This window comes from Cucurbita moschata, unplaced genomic scaffold (genome assembly GCF_002738365.1).
Source record: "Cucurbita moschata cultivar Rifu unplaced genomic scaffold, Cmos_1.0 Cmo_Scf00015, whole genome shotgun sequence".
Taxonomy (NCBI): Eukaryota; Viridiplantae; Streptophyta; class Magnoliopsida; order Cucurbitales; family Cucurbitaceae; genus Cucurbita; species Cucurbita moschata.
Genome location: NW_019268531.1, coordinates 860338 through 877102, shown reverse-complemented (window position 1 = coordinate 877102; position 16765 = coordinate 860338). Strand labels below are relative to the sequence as shown.

The 16765-nt window shown below is 35.6% G+C and overlaps 3 protein-coding genes across 5 annotated transcripts; 2 read left to right on the top strand and 1 right to left on the bottom strand.

Annotated features, from left to right (window-relative positions):
* Positions 1-518: 518 nt before the first annotated feature.
* On the top strand, positions 519-3083 carry LOC111453642 (acyl-CoA-binding domain-containing protein 3-like). Of its 3 annotated transcripts, XM_023094818.1 has the most exons (4): positions 521-1664; positions 2373-2478; positions 2588-2683; positions 2779-3083. In XM_023094818.1, the coding sequence occupies exons 1-3, from the start codon at positions 919-921 to the stop codon at positions 2657-2659; spliced, it is 924 nt and encodes a 307-aa protein (XP_022950586.1). In that variant the 5' UTR covers positions 521-918; the 3' UTR covers positions 2660-2683; positions 2779-3083. The 3 variants fall into 3 exon arrangements, with proteins under 3 accessions (XP_022950587.1, XP_022950588.1, XP_022950586.1); XM_023094819.1 differs by lacking the exon at positions 2588-2683 and having other exon boundaries at positions 519-1664; XM_023094820.1 differs by lacking the exons at positions 2373-2478; positions 2588-2683 and having other exon boundaries at positions 519-1664; positions 2779-2868.
* Positions 3084-3848: 765 nt separating this feature from the next.
* On the top strand, positions 3849-9747 carry LOC111453588 (molybdate-anion transporter-like). The gene is made up of 9 exons (XM_023094728.1): positions 3849-4243; positions 4484-4628; positions 5123-5291; positions 5706-5964; positions 7744-7832; positions 8036-8218; positions 8301-8386; positions 8486-8570; positions 9184-9747. The coding sequence occupies exons 1-9, from the start codon at positions 4036-4038 to the stop codon at positions 9316-9318; spliced, it is 1359 nt and encodes a 452-aa protein (XP_022950496.1). The 5' UTR covers positions 3849-4035; the 3' UTR covers positions 9319-9747.
* Positions 9748-10034: 287 nt separating this feature from the next.
* LOC111453589 (probable prolyl 4-hydroxylase 9) lies at positions 10035-16332 on the bottom strand. The gene is made up of 8 exons (XM_023094729.1): positions 16117-16332; positions 15893-16012; positions 15533-15690; positions 14476-14578; positions 12262-12357; positions 11804-11869; positions 11573-11692; positions 10035-10272 (listed from the first exon to the last, which is right to left on the bottom strand). The coding sequence occupies exons 1-8, from the start codon at positions 16240-16242 to the stop codon at positions 10186-10188; spliced, it is 876 nt and encodes a 291-aa protein (XP_022950497.1). The 5' UTR covers positions 16243-16332; the 3' UTR covers positions 10035-10185.
* Between the last annotated feature and the right edge of the window lie 433 nt (positions 16333-16765).

Genomic DNA, 16765 nt, shown 5'->3' with positions numbered 1-16765 from the left:
TATTTTTTTTTAGTTGAGACCAAATAAAAACAATTATCAAGTTAAAAGACATTTTTTTTTATGTAATTAAAGATTTAGTATTTGTAGTTTACAAATTATAACAACTCAACCCTTTTGGTGTACAATATTATGAAACTTTAATTTAAAAAAATTTACAGTATAGAAGGATGAATTTATTACAGATTAAATTTGTTTATAAACTATAAAAACTTGAGAATTGGTATTTATGGTCGTACGGACTAAATTGTTATGAATTTGAAATTATGGGACTAAATTGTTATGAATTTGAAATTATGGGACTAAATTGTATATATCAAATATCATGAAATAAGTTATAACAAATTTAGAAGTAGATTGAGTTTAAGATAAGTTGATATGAATAGTATTTTTAACTCAATTTTTACAACAATATATATATAAAATTTGAAAACAGAAAAAGAAAACAAAAAAAATCGTATATCATTTTGTGACCAAATTTGTAAGGAATTCGAAATATAAGTTTGGTAGGAATCTATAATATTTGATTGATTTGGATTCATGTCCCTAATAAAACACCAGCGGCGTACATGATCGTGATCTCGTCGTGTTTGGCAATGATTACAGAAGGCAGCATCAGGAAACACGGAGGGGTGTGATCTGGATCGTCGTTCTCAGTTGGTGCAAGGGTTCCATTACAACACCTTGCTTTTGAGACGATTGCCAACATCATGGGCCCGACACCTAATAGCTGCCTCTGATGCTCATGCGGACTCGAATATACTTTGCTCAGTTCTTCCAAAATTCCCTTCCTTCTTTTTTTCCCCAACTCTTATCTTCATCTTGATTTCCTTCTCTTTCTCTCTGTCTAATCTCATTTTCCACCGCCGCTGCTAATTCCGCCGTTCTTCTTTCGGGTTCATCCATCACTTCTGTTGAGTTATGGAGTTTTTTCTTGAACTTGCGCTAACCATTAGTCTTCCTCTTCTTATTTCCTTTGTTGTCAGTAAGTTTCTTTCCAGGGCCTCAACCGACGAAGAATTGGCTCCGTTTGGCTTTGACTTAGGATTTCGATCACGAATTCGTAATCTAGAGAGTGATAAACCTAGCGTTGTTGTTGAAGATTTTGTCGGTGCGGATGAGAACGCAGAATGCGAATTGAAACAGGGCAATTTGACCGGGATCCTTGAATCGAGAGATGAAACTGAGAGTAAATGCGAATGTGTGTTGATTGACTCTGTGAGGATTGTTGAAGATAGATTAGAGAGTGACTCCGATAATACTGGTGGTGATTGCGGCGGTGAGGTTGCAGGAAAGGTGATCGATGAAAGTTCTGTTAGGACCAGGTGTGAAGAAACTGGAATCGGTCCGGATGAGGAAGACGTATGCAAGGACGATGGAGTTGAGGCGTTTGAGAATGATCGGAACAAGGAATCCGGTGGAGTAAGCGAGGGAGGATCGGCGGAGGAGATTGCCGTCGAGGATGACGATTGGGAGGGAATTGAAAGAACTGAATTGGAGAAGTTATTTGAAACCGCAGTAGAGTTTGTGAAGATTCGAGATATCGAGGATCCCAAATTTGGCGGTGAATTGAAGATGCGGCTGAACGGGCTTCACAAGATAGCCATAGAGGGGCCTTGCAGAGAACCACCGCCAATGGCTTTGAAGATCTCTGCTCGAGCCAAATGGTAAAGTGGACTCCTCTTTTCTCTCTCATTTTTGTTCGATTCAATTTTTCTTCTGCTGCCATGATCCTCCTGCAACTCAATTGTTGTGTTCTGTTTTCTGGGATTTTTTCGGGAAAAGAAGATTTGAATCTCACAAAACTGTTAACCAAAATGTCCAAGGTCAAGAATGTGTATCAAATTTCGGGAAATTCAAGACTAAATGGGAAGTTTATCATTATTATAATGCACATTGCAACTCTAGGATTTTCTTTTGTCTAAATAGTTATATCATGGAGAAGTGGCCAATGGGTAGAAAACAAATCTTCCAAAATAACTGCCATGTTTGAAGATTTCTAGGTTACAATTTATGCCCAGGAATTTGGATCAAATATTGACTTTACTATTGTTGAGTTGATTGTTTTCATGCTTGCAATTCATGAGTAGAAGTTGATTTAGAGATTGAGATAAAAATGGAAAATGGAAGGGTCAAGTTTCATGGATCGAGTACTATCTTCATTTAGATATGGATGGATATTAATGAGATTAATAAATCAAGATTTGGTCTAGTCTTGACTGTTTTAAGAATAAACTGAAAACGTTTGATTGATCTAAAATATCAGTAGTTTCCACTTTTAGGTATAATTTTGATATAATGGATGGTTTATATGTGTGAAACTTGACATCTTAGGCTTTTGTTAGCTCTGTTAAATTGGATACAATGTTTTCAAGGAATGCATGGAAGCAGCTGGGGAACATGACCCCTGAGGTAGCTATGGAGAGCTATATAAACCTTGTTTCCAAGAACATTCCTGGTTGGAAGCCCAAAATGCCTCCTGTAAGTATTTGGTTCCACGGTGATGATACCAAACAAGTAGACTAGAAAACAAACGGGACTTACTGGTTTGACAATTCAAATTCGGGTTCTTTTTCCCTTTTGATTGCAGGTAAATAGTGATCAAAATGCTTCTCGATCTCATGAATATGAAAAATTAGGTTCCGAAGCGGTACAACTTTAATGAAGGGGGAAATAGCTCAATCTTGTAACGTCAAATGTTGATGCTTTTCGATTATCGATTTTCTTCTGGGACTGCTACTTCATGAAATCTGAATAACTAAAGCCTTGTTTCAACTGCAGGGGATGAAGCTCATCAGTGATGTGTGGAGGCTCTATGGTGTCAAAATTCAGTTTGTATAATTTTCCCCCAGGCTTTGGTTTTGTTTGGTTCTTTCTTGGCCATTAAGCCATTTCATACGGTTTGCATATTAGGAGAACCCGTAGCGTAATTTATTTTTATCCATGACAATCCTAGCGTTCTTTGTAAATAGCAATTTGAAGTTATTTTTCCCTGTAAATTCAAAATTTACATAATTCCTCCACTGCAGGTCTGGATTGACATGTGAAAATAAATTGGACCGTTTGATTGGCAAGGTAGTAGTTGACAAACGGTACAAACTTAACTGTAGTTTGTGTTACCTGTGTTCCATGTCATACTTAAATGTAAAATGTAATTTGTGTTACCTGTGTTCATGTTATGTTAGGGAAGACGCAGAGAGAAATTAAAGTTAGCTATAAATTCATATCTTCATTAGTAACTAATGGATTGAGACCTATTATAAAGAGCTCAAGCTCACCGTTAATAAATATGGTTCTCTTTTTTCTTTTTTATGAAATTGCCTTATATGTTTTAAAACGGAAGCATTCACTATAGATAGGTTTCACACGATTGAATGTTTTCATTCTCTCCTCCTTCGCACGGTTGAATGTTTTCATTCTCACCTCCAACCATTGTAGAATTTCATGTACAATTAAGTTAAGTTTAGTTATAAAAAAATACAATTAAATATAAACCATTAAAATTTAATCGGTTAAAAATATCTAGCCCTTTTGGAGAAGAAAAGAGGCGAAGGAGAAGGAAGGAGATTGCCACGTCAGCCTTCCAAGTAATCAAAAAGGAAAAAAAAATATATATATACACATACATGCATATAACTTATATGTTCGTTCGTTATAATTTCAAATTGCCACGTCGTTATAGTTAATTAGCTATTTATCTGCCCAAATTGCCACGTCGTTATAGTTAATTAGCTATTTATCTGCCCAAATTGCCACATCATCATATCCTTTCAACCTCAACATTCCATTAGGCAATTGAATCATTTTCAAAACCTAAAAATGGAGGGTTCATTTTGAAATTTCAGTATTTTTGCAAAAAAAAGAAAAAAAAAAAGAAGAAAGAAAGAAAGAATACCCTCCGTCCCACTTCTAAGCATTTGAAGGGAAACGAGCAATGCTAGTTGTTTTTACCGCGCATATTCCCCTTGCGATCTCACAATTCTCTCTCAAAAATGGCCAGAGATCTAGGGCTTCTTTGAGAGATTAACTGCTAGAAAAATGGCGGTGATCATCGAAAATTCAATCTGGGAGCCAAATCCATATTTGTTCATCTTCATCTTCCTCTCTTGTTTTCTTTCGATCCTTCTTCTACCTTATGCTTCCAAGAATAGCTCCACCAGAGCTCCATCTCCGTTCGATCATGGATTTTCATCCTCATTTTCTAGTTTCCAGCGGAAATTCCTGCTACTCTATTCTCTTGCGTCAGGTAAGTTCCGCGTATTACTCTGCACACTTTCTTCCTTTTTTCCTAAAGAAAATTTAAAAGTAACTGGTAATTTAGAGAGTCTCTCTCAGGCGGGATCTTCTCTTTTTAATTTAACCTTTTTCCAGACTATTTCCCCCTCTTTACTGACATTTCTAGTTCATCGAGTTCAGCAACCGTAAATTCTCCTTTCAATTAAGGGGCGTGGATGTTTCTAATCGGTTACTCCTCTTTATATTACAGTAATGGAAGGCTTATGGTCAGTATATGGTGAGTTTGAGTATACGTATCGCGGGGTTAGCAGAGAACAGATAGTGTTGTCTCTATGTGTTGGATATGCGGCTTCTCTCTTCGTCGGTTCCTTTTTGGGCGTTCTATCCGATTTGATGTAATTTTAGTTCGCTTATTTACTCGATTACCTTCTCATTCCGAAATGCTAGTACGCTGTCTTTGTCTATATGCCATGATGCACAGGAAATGAAAATCTGATGCTAGATTATTTTTCTGGTTGAACATGGAATTATACTGGTAACTGTGATATATCATAAAATTTTATTTACGCAATATTCTGATGATAGAATTTAGATGCTTTTTTGGCAAAGGAAATAGTGATTTCACATAATTTCTAAGATCGTCGTTATGAACATTTAAGTAGGACAGTGTAGTTTTTGGAACAAATATAGACGCTGCAGTCTAAAAAATCAACGTTGTTTTCCAGTAACCGTCACTTGCTAGGTTGTCAGCTCGATTTTCATGGTTTTACTAGAGAGTAGAATTTCTCCTTCAATGCTCCCATTCAGATTTCATTACTAAGATTTTGTTATAAATACAATGAAGTAAATGATGTTGTTCTTCTAAGAAATGATTTTATTATTATTGTAGAGGTCAAAAGAAAGTATGTATGACGTTTTGCATAATACACCTTGTTACTGCCGTATGGAAGAGGATTTCTGTGCACCAAAGTCTCTTTATCACCAGTATTGGTTTATCTCTTGCTACTTCAATATTTTCATTCAGCTTCGAAACATGGATGGTACATCATCATGAGAAGGTTTGTTAACGTAGCTTTGCACTTGGATTTATTTAGGTAGTCATCATAGTAGGCCACATAAATTTACATTCATGTCATACTTGTTTAAAGGAGTTGAGGACCCTTAAATATGAAATCAATGGACTCTGATTGTAATATTTTTTACTTCAAGTTTAAGGTTCTTGAAATCAAACCAACCAGCTTATTTATTTATTTATTTATATTTAAGTTGATGTAACCTAGTATGTTTAATTAGATATTTATTCATCTGTTTTATCGATCTCAACTTATGCTCCAACTTGTTTTGTTTATATTTGGTTGAATGGTTGGCCATGTTGATTTCTATTCGAGCTCCTGCAGTACCTCATGAGTCTCTTGTTTGAAAGAAAGCACTAATGTAAAGTCATTCCCTTGTATATTTTTCTCCCCTTGCAGCAAGGTCAAAGGCAAGATATGTTAAGTGACACATTCTGGCTAATGACCGTATTTGAGTCCGTCTCTTTGATTGGAAACCAGATGCTTGTGAATAGTCTGGTTGGTGATAATGTTAAGAGAAATATGTTTTCTCCTTCCACCGTTGCTGTGTTCTTGGCATTGATATGTTTAACTTTTGTCACCAAAGGGTGGACAGAAGCATCACAAAGAATAGAACTGGAGGACTATAGAACTTCTTTCAGTGCATATATTTTTAGTGGTAAGCACCATATGTTCCTTATATTTACTTACATCTTGGTTTAGGTTTTGTTTGACTGGGTAGAAATTTCAGCCAAGTATATTTATGCCTTCTATTGTTAATTTAATTAACAGTTTTGCTCTGTTGACGCATTAACGTCTCTGATGTATTTGAATATATACTAATTTTGCCGAACCCCAACCTACCAGAAACTATCAAATACTTTCATATCGTTTTCAGGGATTTTTTGGACAAATCCTTGTACAAAGTTGGGTCTTTTCTAGTTATTTGCAATGTGTAATGAAAATATATTGGTTTTTGAATATCATTTTTAACTTTTTTCAGAATGGAATGCAGCCATTATTTTTGTTTTTCTTGGTTTCTTCTGCACTCCACTAATGAGAAACCTATGGAACAGTGTATTCAAGAGTAAAAATGCTCACCAAGTGCTTAATGTCTTCACCAAGGTAGATTCTAGTGTAAAATACTCTTTTGGTCCTTGAGTTTGAGGATAGGTTTCTTTTTTATCCCTATGTTTATAAAAAATTTATAGTTTAGTCCGTGACCTATAGGAAATGGTTCTAAAAGGTCCTTGGACTGTTAGTTGACTGACGAAAATATGATTTGGCACGTCTGAACTTGCTGACTAGATTTTAATTTTGCTTATGTGGCTTCTCTCTCTCTCTCTCTCTTTTTCCCTACCCTTCTTCCTATACCATTTTGGTTACTTCATGAAGAAAATTCACGAAGAAATTTATCTAAAAATTCAAATCCAAAAAGAAAATATTATACCAAACCCCCCATTTTATATCATTCCATTCTAGTTCTTAGAAAACTATAAAAAGAACCAATCAAATTCAACCTTTTCTGTACAATACATGAAGATTTTTTTTGTAAATCACTAGGCAGAGTTTTTTTTTTCTTCTCTTCATCTTCTCCTTTTTGTTCCATTTTTAAGAGGAATAATCTGGAAGGACTTGGTTGGGTTTTTTAGATCTCTGTGGTGTTCAGATCTATATAAACTTCTGTTTCATTATTCTTGCGTTTTCTGGTTTTCTTTTCCGATTTGTTGGTTGATGCTTCAAGTTTTGGTTTTATTTTTTCAATTGAGGTTTTAGAGAGATGATAAAAATTTGATTGAATTCGTTGCCTTTTTTTTACTTGCTTTGGCATTTGTTTGTTGGTTTTTTCTCCATTGACATCAATTAATCGTATTATGACATTTTTTAAGGTGGGAGCTTACAATTTCAATTGAATTCTTAGATTTAGCTATTTTAATGCCTATAATGTGCCATAATCTCTGAGCACAAAAATCAGAGTACTTTGTTTCATGGCAGAGGAGGACATTCTGGTTACGGAAAAAGAGAGAGGAGAGAAGATGTATTTCTTTGTTAGTTTTTGTGAGGAGATGAATTTTTTTAGTAGTTGTCTTTGTGAACTTGGCAAAATAGTGGGCTCGCTGAAAAGGAGAAAAGAAGGGAGGGAATAACCAAAGCATTTTTTTCGTTTAACTGACGGTCTAAGAACCTATTAGAAACAATTTTTAAAGGTCAGGGACTAAACTATCAATGAGATTTATGTACCAACTAGAAACTTATTCTCAAGTTTAGGGATCAAATGTGTACTTTACCTTAATTTTTTCTTTTTGCACATCAGCTGATTAGATGGTTTCACTGTTCAATAAACTTTAGTTGTTATGAACTAGGATTTTTATCAAGATTATACTTCCCATCAAATAATTTGTGAAATACGATAAATTAGTAGATGTTCTCAAAATTCATAAACTTTCATAATTTGCAGATAAAAGGATATGGTTATTGGCATGGGCCCAAGCTTCTATTCACTTCTCTGTTGCATTCTTTTGGATTCTTTGGGCTCCAACATTAGTGGTACATATCTAAAGTACATTGAAGTATCAAAGTTAATTTGTTAGAGGATTTATAATATTTGAAATTATATGCCACTGAACAAGTTAAACCACTGTACTAGTAATCTTTTAAGAGTATCAATTTGAAAATAGTGATGCTGTTGGATTTAGTTAACAGGCATTCTAAATCAGATTTTTTTAGTTATTTTATTATTTCTGATCTAGGCTGATGGGCGGGAAGTGCATCTTGGGTTGATATACCCATGTTTGCTGGGGTCAAGAATCCTTGGAAGCTCATTGTTTCCATGGCTCATGGGTGGAACATCATCCCTTCGGACTGAAGATTGTTTACTATATTGCTTTGTAATATCAGGGCTCGTGATATCAATTGTTGCTTTTGATTATCAGGTATGTTACATATGTGACTCATTTCTTAGCTTTTTGAGAAATTTGGACGAGTAAGGAGCTTGATATTCTACTATTTATGCAGGATCTTGGAGTTCTAGTGATGCTATTTTCCATGTTTCATGCCTGTGTTGGTTTAATTGTACCTTTACTTGCAAGATTAAGGACCATGTAAGTGTTGACTTGCTATTGTGATAGCATCTGCAGAAACGTAATTATGTTTGCAACTGATTGCACAATGTCTTTTTTATCCTCCTATTTTTCTTATAGGTATGTGCCAAATAAGTTGCGTGGAGGGATGATTAGCTTATCTCTGGCTCCTGCAAATGCGGCAATTTTGTTTTTTCTGTTGCAGGTATGTAAACTCTACCTTCAATTGAACTCTTCTGATTGGTGGAGCACGCATTAGATGAAAAGAATGCATCTAGTATAATTCAAGAATACCTTAACTTATCTCTCTAGCAATTTGAATTGTACAAGCAAAGAATTAGGCATGTTTTGCAAGTAGTTACGGGCCATAGGTTAAAAATTCGTACATGCAAATGGTAACAAAACCTGCTAAGAATTTTCCTGTCTATATCTAATTTGTTTACCATGAAGGGGCCTTGTGAAAAATTGGGAGCCCCATGGAGAACGTTGGTAAGGGTATCATTTTTCATTCTTACTCCAACCCAATGTTAGTGAAGAAATTCAAAGCACATTTGAAACTTTAAGATGAGGAAGGGTCTATTTTATCGATCTGAAAATTACCTGTCCTTTCATCCAAGACTGATGCTATCATTATGAACACTTCATATATGATATGTTAAGCCTGACGATAAGAACAATTTAATACGGGAATTCAGATGACATGTTATTAAGTTTAATATTTTTGGACGCACAAGACTCGAGTTATAAAACCCTCCATTTCCTATCTCTTTCTTTAGATGAGAAATTACATAGATGATGTTTGTGTCTTATTTCCGTAGGGTGGCTATTACCGGCGTATAGAAAATTCAGTTATACTAGCATTTGCTGCCCTTGGTCTGTTCACTTCGGCTGGCAGCATGTATGCATTGAAGCGTTGGGGAAAGCATCCTTATCAGACATGGCAAAAACAGTAAAATTGTGTTTTCAACATTTCATGATTTGGTATGAAATTGGTAGGCATTCTTTCAGAAGTGCAACTGCTAATCTTCTGCTCGAGATTGCAAGATCAAGTTATGGGATCTCAGTTTTTGTTGATTAAGATTCAAATTCAACAATTCCACTCATCCTATTTCCCTGTTTGTGTATTGCTAATTCCTGTTGATGAGACGTTAGATCATCATGAGAAGACAAGGACTAGAGGACTCTTCACTCAGATTCTAATGGTGTAGATGGAGATAAGTAGCTGCCAAATGGGTGACCCTTTTAACCTTCCAGTCAATATGGGATTCATTTTCTTTGAATGATAGAATATTACATTTTCTTCTATTATGTAACTTTGCTTAGCTCGTGAATAACAAAGTTTTATATTAACCAAATTTTAGTACATATATAATTTAATTCAACTATGGAGGGATTTGAATATTTTATTCAAATATGTTCAAGGTGTATTTTAACTGATTAAACTATAAATCCCAGCAGCTGGCATACTAATCAATATTTATTTATCAATCAACATCAATATGTTATTTATATACCAATCAATAATTATTAAATCTATTCAATAAAGTATTCATATTTCCAGACTGTTATTAGGTTGGGGATTTACTTTGGCTTAATATTTAGACATTTTTCTCTTATCCTAAATTAAAACTTTAAGCACTTGACTACATTGAAAAAAAAAAAAAAAACATTTTAACATCAACTCGCCTAGTATTTTATTTGGTAGGGGGAAGAGGATGGGAATCAATTTTTTTATAATGTTAAAATTCATTGTCTAATAATAGAGAAAATGATAGGCCGAGATTTACGAGTTATGCATTGCCTGTGGTAAATAGTAACGCTTAATCGTCCTGTACTTGATCTCTGATCCACTTTGTAGCGACCCATTTCTGTCCTTTGACCACAGGACAGCTTCCATGGAGTGATGTCTACAAAATCATCCAATAAATAAGATTCTCAGACAAGCAGCGCTCTTAAGAAACGCAAAATGCTAAACAGAATAGCACACCATTTAACGTTAAACTGACCCACTAATCTTGCTGAAAAATTACATCATAATGCTTCCGAATGACAAAGAAGCAAATAACTCAAAGCAAATACATGGACAGCATACAGACAATGAATTACCCACAAAATATGTTTTCGAAAATAATTGCTATTACCTTAGGAACATGCATGCTTTCAACTGCAGCGATATGCATGATGTAAAGATTTGAAGTAACTACCACTTCAAATATTAATTAGTCTACGGCCCCCCAACGTATTATGGTCAGATCATCATATAGAATAAGTCCCCAACAAAATAAACGAGCATCTTCTATCAACTTCCAAAACTACATTACTGGAATTGGTCAGACGAAGTTTTAGTTTTTTTTCTTTTTAATAGTTTAGTTTTAGAAAATTTCCATATACTTACTCATAGTTACTTGATACAAATTCAAATATTTGTAGTTTTAATGGGGAAAGGAAATTATAGTTTTTCTTTCTTAATTTCTGTATTTCCTAAACAAGATGAGTCCCGACATCTCCTGAATGTGTCACCAGAAGCAGAACCAAAACATTCAAAACAAATAACATGTCTATGTCCAACACCTCTACATTCGCTCATAATAAGTGTCCATGCTTCCTAACGAGCACCATCTTATAACAGCTTTGGGAAAATTTAGCATAATTCATAATCCCTGATGTTCCTTGTCTATGGCAAAGCAATATATCTAATCAAAGTCTGAACAAATATGTCACAAACTGTAACAGCCTGAAGAAAGTGGCAAACATTTTAGTAATCTTAAAGGAATTGATGGATCCGTGTTAGAGAATGTTACTAGGAAAGTATTAGCAGTGGCCAAATTCAAATTCCTTGATAGTTGGTTAGGAGGGAAGGTTATCAATAGAGGGAGTTGGGGAGTTTAGAGATAAGCATATTATTATAGATAACTGGTCCATTGTGGAACTTGGGATAGAGATGATCCTGTCCAAAGGCTATATCAATCTGTATTTTTCATTTTATGTAATACAATTTTAAGACTGGGATCCTAACGATCATGTCAATGTCTATATGGTGAGTAGCATATGATAGGGGGTTTATCATAAATCGAGAAGCTCCATGCTCAAACAAAGCATATGCTCCCTCAGGCTGACTCGTTGTCAACAATACACATCAATAATCCATACAGCATTCAAACTGAAATCACCATATCAAGCAACAGAGATAGGAACAGGAACACTAACCGGATCGATTGTACCATTTGGAAAAACAGAATAAAACAGAAGTCCATCACCTTGACGTGGCTTCACTTTCAAACCAGTACATTTTTGGTAATCGTATCTTCCATCCATATTCAAGCCATTCTGCCAATCAAACATAGTAAATACTCCATTTGACTCATGTTCAGAAGATAAACTGGATGTAAAACATGTCAAGAGAACAGCCGCATCGTTCATGAGGTCTTATGGTCTTACCTCAAATGGAAACATGGTTTCTCCACCGTCTTCAACATCAGTCAAGTATAACAAAAAGGAAGCCACCTGAATGTTTGGATGCTAAAATGTCAGTTAGGCAAAGTAGTGCAACATTCTGTTTTATTTTCCTTTTTTCCTTTTTTCCTTTTTTTTTAGGGAGGGAGGGGGGAGGCGGGGATCAAGATATTTGTGTAAAGGAACTCCTAGAAATGCATGAAAAAAGATTGAATCTAAAATTATATTCACTATTCAAGTAATTAAAAGATAACCAATAAAAGAGCAATTAGCAACATGAATTCTGCAGAATAAACTTTTGGCAATCACCATTAGAATTGACACAGCATTTAAGAACAATCACTTCCTGCACTAGCTTATGCTTGGAACCCTAAACGATTGTGAAAATCTGTGAATGTGTACGAGCAATGAACAAAGGAAAGGCTGATCTATCTACTTTGTACCCTTTGGCTCTTCTGTGGTCCATATTCAGAAGGATTGAACGCATCATAATGAGAATTATACTTCTGCCCAATCTCATAACGCAAGATATTAAATGCCTGAAACACAAAACCCTCAATCCATTTAAAAATATTTGCGAAACAAGAAGTTCAATACCTTTTACAGACACAACAAAACATTAAAACATACAACTCCACACGGAAATACAACCTGTACATTAACTAAAAAATGAAGCAGTATTATAGAACAGATTTCTACAAACAACGGAAAGAAAGAAACATCGATATAAAGCTTCAGGGGCATCAAATGGATAGAACACAATTTCAAATTATCAGGTTTCAGGTTACCTGTTACTGTTATGTATCTTGGTATTTAAAAAACATGACAAGGTAACACTTGTTAAAGGATATTTAGTACTAAATTATAGACATATATATCATATTTGATCTTTTATTATAGGTAAATATCATTACGGCTTATCATAGGTATCTATTTATTACTCTTTCCATATCTTTGTAATTTATTTGATTATAAATAGTGAGCTTTCACACTATTTAGGAGGGGTGGTTTTAGCAAATATTCTCGTGGTATCAGAACCGTTTTGGTTTCGCAACCCCGATCCTTTATTTTCAATGGCTCTGAATCCTTTACTCATCTTCTTCTCCACCACCACTGCTGGCTTTGACGCCGCAGGGGCAGTCTCCATGGCTGCCGCAGGCGGAGCCGATTGATTACTCTTCAACTCCACACTTTTGGCCTCCAAATCACCATTCTTCATACACTGTACATACAACCTCACCTTCTCCAACATAATCGGTTTCCCCTTAACCAATATAGCCTCTTTCATTTTCTTCCCAATCTTCCTTTCATCCTTCACAGAAACCCTAACCTCAAGATCCTCATCAGCATTCTCCCGACAGGTCCATCAACCTTATGCAGAGATTTACCCTTGAAATCTAAGTGCCGCACTGGCCTTTTCGCCAACCAAGTCACCGCTGGCCTCCTCGCCAAAATCATCTCCTTCACCCACTGTGGCAACTCTTCTGACTTCAACATCGTCTTCGTCCCTTGCTCTGGGGGACGTGGCTACCTTTCTATCCATTGGAACTTCACCACCTGCTATGGCGCCGGTTACTTCTCCATCGGCTTCGCCTACTGCTCCTTTGGAGTCACCAGTGCAAACTCCAGTTGCAAAATATGCTTGAGATATTCTTACTCGTGCTCATTTGCTCAATAGCAAACCAAGTCCACAAGGCACAGACATCACTCCGTCTCCGCCCCTCTCTTTCTTTCTTCATTTAAAATACACCCCAGAGTCTGCATTCTCAGTTTACACCCTCTTGTTCATAGTCACCATCGAACCCTCTCTCTCTCTCTATTCTCCTTCTTCCTCTGGGCTTCCCCCTTTTACTTCGTGAGTTAGACATATTCTTGCCGGAGCCAAGGCAGCATCGCCGCTGAGCGACGATCTCTCTGCAGTTTTCGATGGCCAAGAAATTGTTTCTCGACGTCTCCTCCAAATCAGGTTGTAGACATCTTCACAAAAAGTATTTCTCAACCCCTCTTTGAATTTTTTAGATCCAAGTTTCGCATTCGTTCAAATCCGACGTTCAGCTTAAGGATATTTAGTACTGAATTATAGTTCACTTTTGAGATAACAAACCTTCACAGACCACTTTTGAGATAACAAACCATCTCCATGTGAGGTGATTTTAGCAAATATTCTCGATACTAATCCACTTTTGAGATAACAAACTTTCATTTCTCCAAAAGTTCAAACAAGAAACAAATGGTTTGATAAAATTTTAATGTCAGCTTAACATAACCAGCAAAATCTGACTTAAAGGGGGCCCATAGTAGATTTACATAAATACCATCAACGACCGTAAAAAATGGATTGTCAAGAGTCCACGTCAAGCATCAAAATTTTAAGAAGGCCAACTACTATACATGGAGATGGAAATTATAAGCAAGTTAGTAATGACATCAAAGGTAATTTCAGAGTAACTTGCAGGTTTCATCTTTTCCAAGGAACTGACAGAGTTCAATCTATGACATTCCCTATCAAAATTTTACATCAAATATATTTAGGATTCTATAACAACGTACTTTTGGAAGTTTAAATTCTTATGGACGGTGTAGCAACAGAATTCTAACTACAAAAAGCTGGGTGGAAATATAGACGATCAAAGTGGTAAACCTTACTATCATAATACCTCTCCATGCATCCTTGGAAGCATAGTCACCCTTGCAATTTTTTCCTCAATGGCGCCCAGCGTCCCACTTTCATCTTCTGAAGCACTAAAGAACACTCCAGAACTGCTTGGGACAGAGAGAGAAGGAGAGAGAGAGGGAGAGAGAGTCAATTTGAAAATGTAATCAAGCACCTTTACAAAATTAGACATTCCCTTCAATTCATGAAACCAAAAACCAAAATAAAGTTATAGAAATTTCCTATTTTCACCTATACCCATGGCTAACTCGGAAGTTCTGCTGGATTAAATTGCAGCGGTACCAATTACAAAACACAATAAAGAAAACACAATGGAAGGATACATATTTGTTTAGTTATGAATCAACTGCATGGATAATGTAAAATTATAAAACTGTTGGGTCCTCCTAAACCGACGCCTAGGCGTTAAAATGGAACTCCAAGACACAATAATTATGGGTGAGAGTGACCAGAGAGTCGAACTGACGAGGAAAAACCAAAAAAGAAAGTATCTATGTCTATGCTGAAATCCTAAAATCTCAAAAGATATCTTCACAGACCATAATATAAATCAGACCATAACATAAATCACATATATAGACCGAAGGTTATAATTGGAGGTACAGGAAGAAACAAATGTTGCAGTTCAAAGAATAGTGGAAGAGAAAATTAAATACAAAACCAGAATGTCGTTCCCATAGAATGCGAGTATAACACATACTAATCCCACAAATACTTTATGCAAACATACATCCACATTCAAAATCCCTGTGAGAATATTTGCTAAAATCAACCATAACTTGGTGTGAAAGTTTTCTATTTATAATCAAATAAATTAATATGGAAAGAGCAATAAATGAAAGATAACTATAGTAAGCCATAATGGAAGAGAAACATCTACATATTTTCCTATAATAAAATATCAAATATGATATATATGGTAAACTATAATTAAGTGCTAAATATCCTTAAAGACTATAGTGATCGTGCATATCTATAACTCATGCTAAAAAAGATAATTAATAAAGTCATAAGTGCCAATACATGCAAACAGAAGATACCTTGTTCGGATTCCTTTCGTGTTCTCTTCCGTTTCTCCCTTACGTAGAGCCAAGGAAGACGGTCTAAGCCTCGGCCTCGCCATATTGACTATGTTTCGGCATTGCTCCGCAGTTGCAAACTTCGGAAAATAGAGAGCGCGTGGTTGCCAGCTCAAAACCTACGTTGATGAAAACTTTAAATTAGACATGCAATAATTGAAACAGAAAAAAAAAATCATGAAACTGAAGGTCGAATAATCAGTTGCAAGGTTCGTTCGTTGTTTAAGTAATATTTCGCATAAATACATGACAATACGGTGAAACTAACGTAGCAGTGGGAAAATAAGAATTAAAAGTCAAATGGAACCAAACGGAGAGCACCTGAAATGGAATCAAAGAAATGGAATCGTCGCCGTTTTCTCCCGAGGGCATCAAATCGAAATCGCTACCACCGTTGACCGATTGAAGCAACCTCGGCCTCGGCCTATCGTCATCTACATCCTGTTTGTTCGTCCGATAGCAATGAGATGGTCGGAAAATTAAAACATTAGCATTAAGGTGACGAAATCTTATGGTGATTAGAAACTTGAAGCACGCGGATCAACCTGAGAGAGAAGAGAAGAGCCGAAGAATCCGGCAAGGAAACAAAAAAGGCATAAAACGAAGATAACTGCCGGCAAACCTAGCTTCGATCTCAAGCTCGAACAACTTTTTCCGCTCTTGGCTTTCATCTTTCTTTCCTTTGAAGGAATCACCGATCTCTTCCTTTTAACTGTTCCTACTCCCGGTTTTGGAGGCGTCTGGGTAAGTTGAATTGATTTTGTGCTTCGAAGCTCGTCAATTGGACAAAGGTTATAAACGTCTCATTTCGGTCGTCGAAAGTTAGTGTGACAAGGCGGGAGTTCACTTACCGCCAGTAAATGCACCTAAAACCTTAAACCTAAAATATTTAAGAATGTTATAACCATGTAGTTGTCATACTTAAAAATTCATTATATTTTAGTCCCGCTTCAACAAAGTAAAAAGAATTCAAAATTCATCTTTTTTTAATGATAGAACTCTATGTAACTAGTTTATATTGTATAATTTTAATTATGATTTTATTCCTGCAATTTGATAACTATTTAGTTTTTCAGTTTTCGAAAACAAAGCATATCCTCTCTATTATCTTGAATTCTTAGTTAAAAACAAAGCATATCCTCTCTATTATCTTGAATTCTTAGTTAAAAAACAAAACCAAGTTTTAAAGACAAT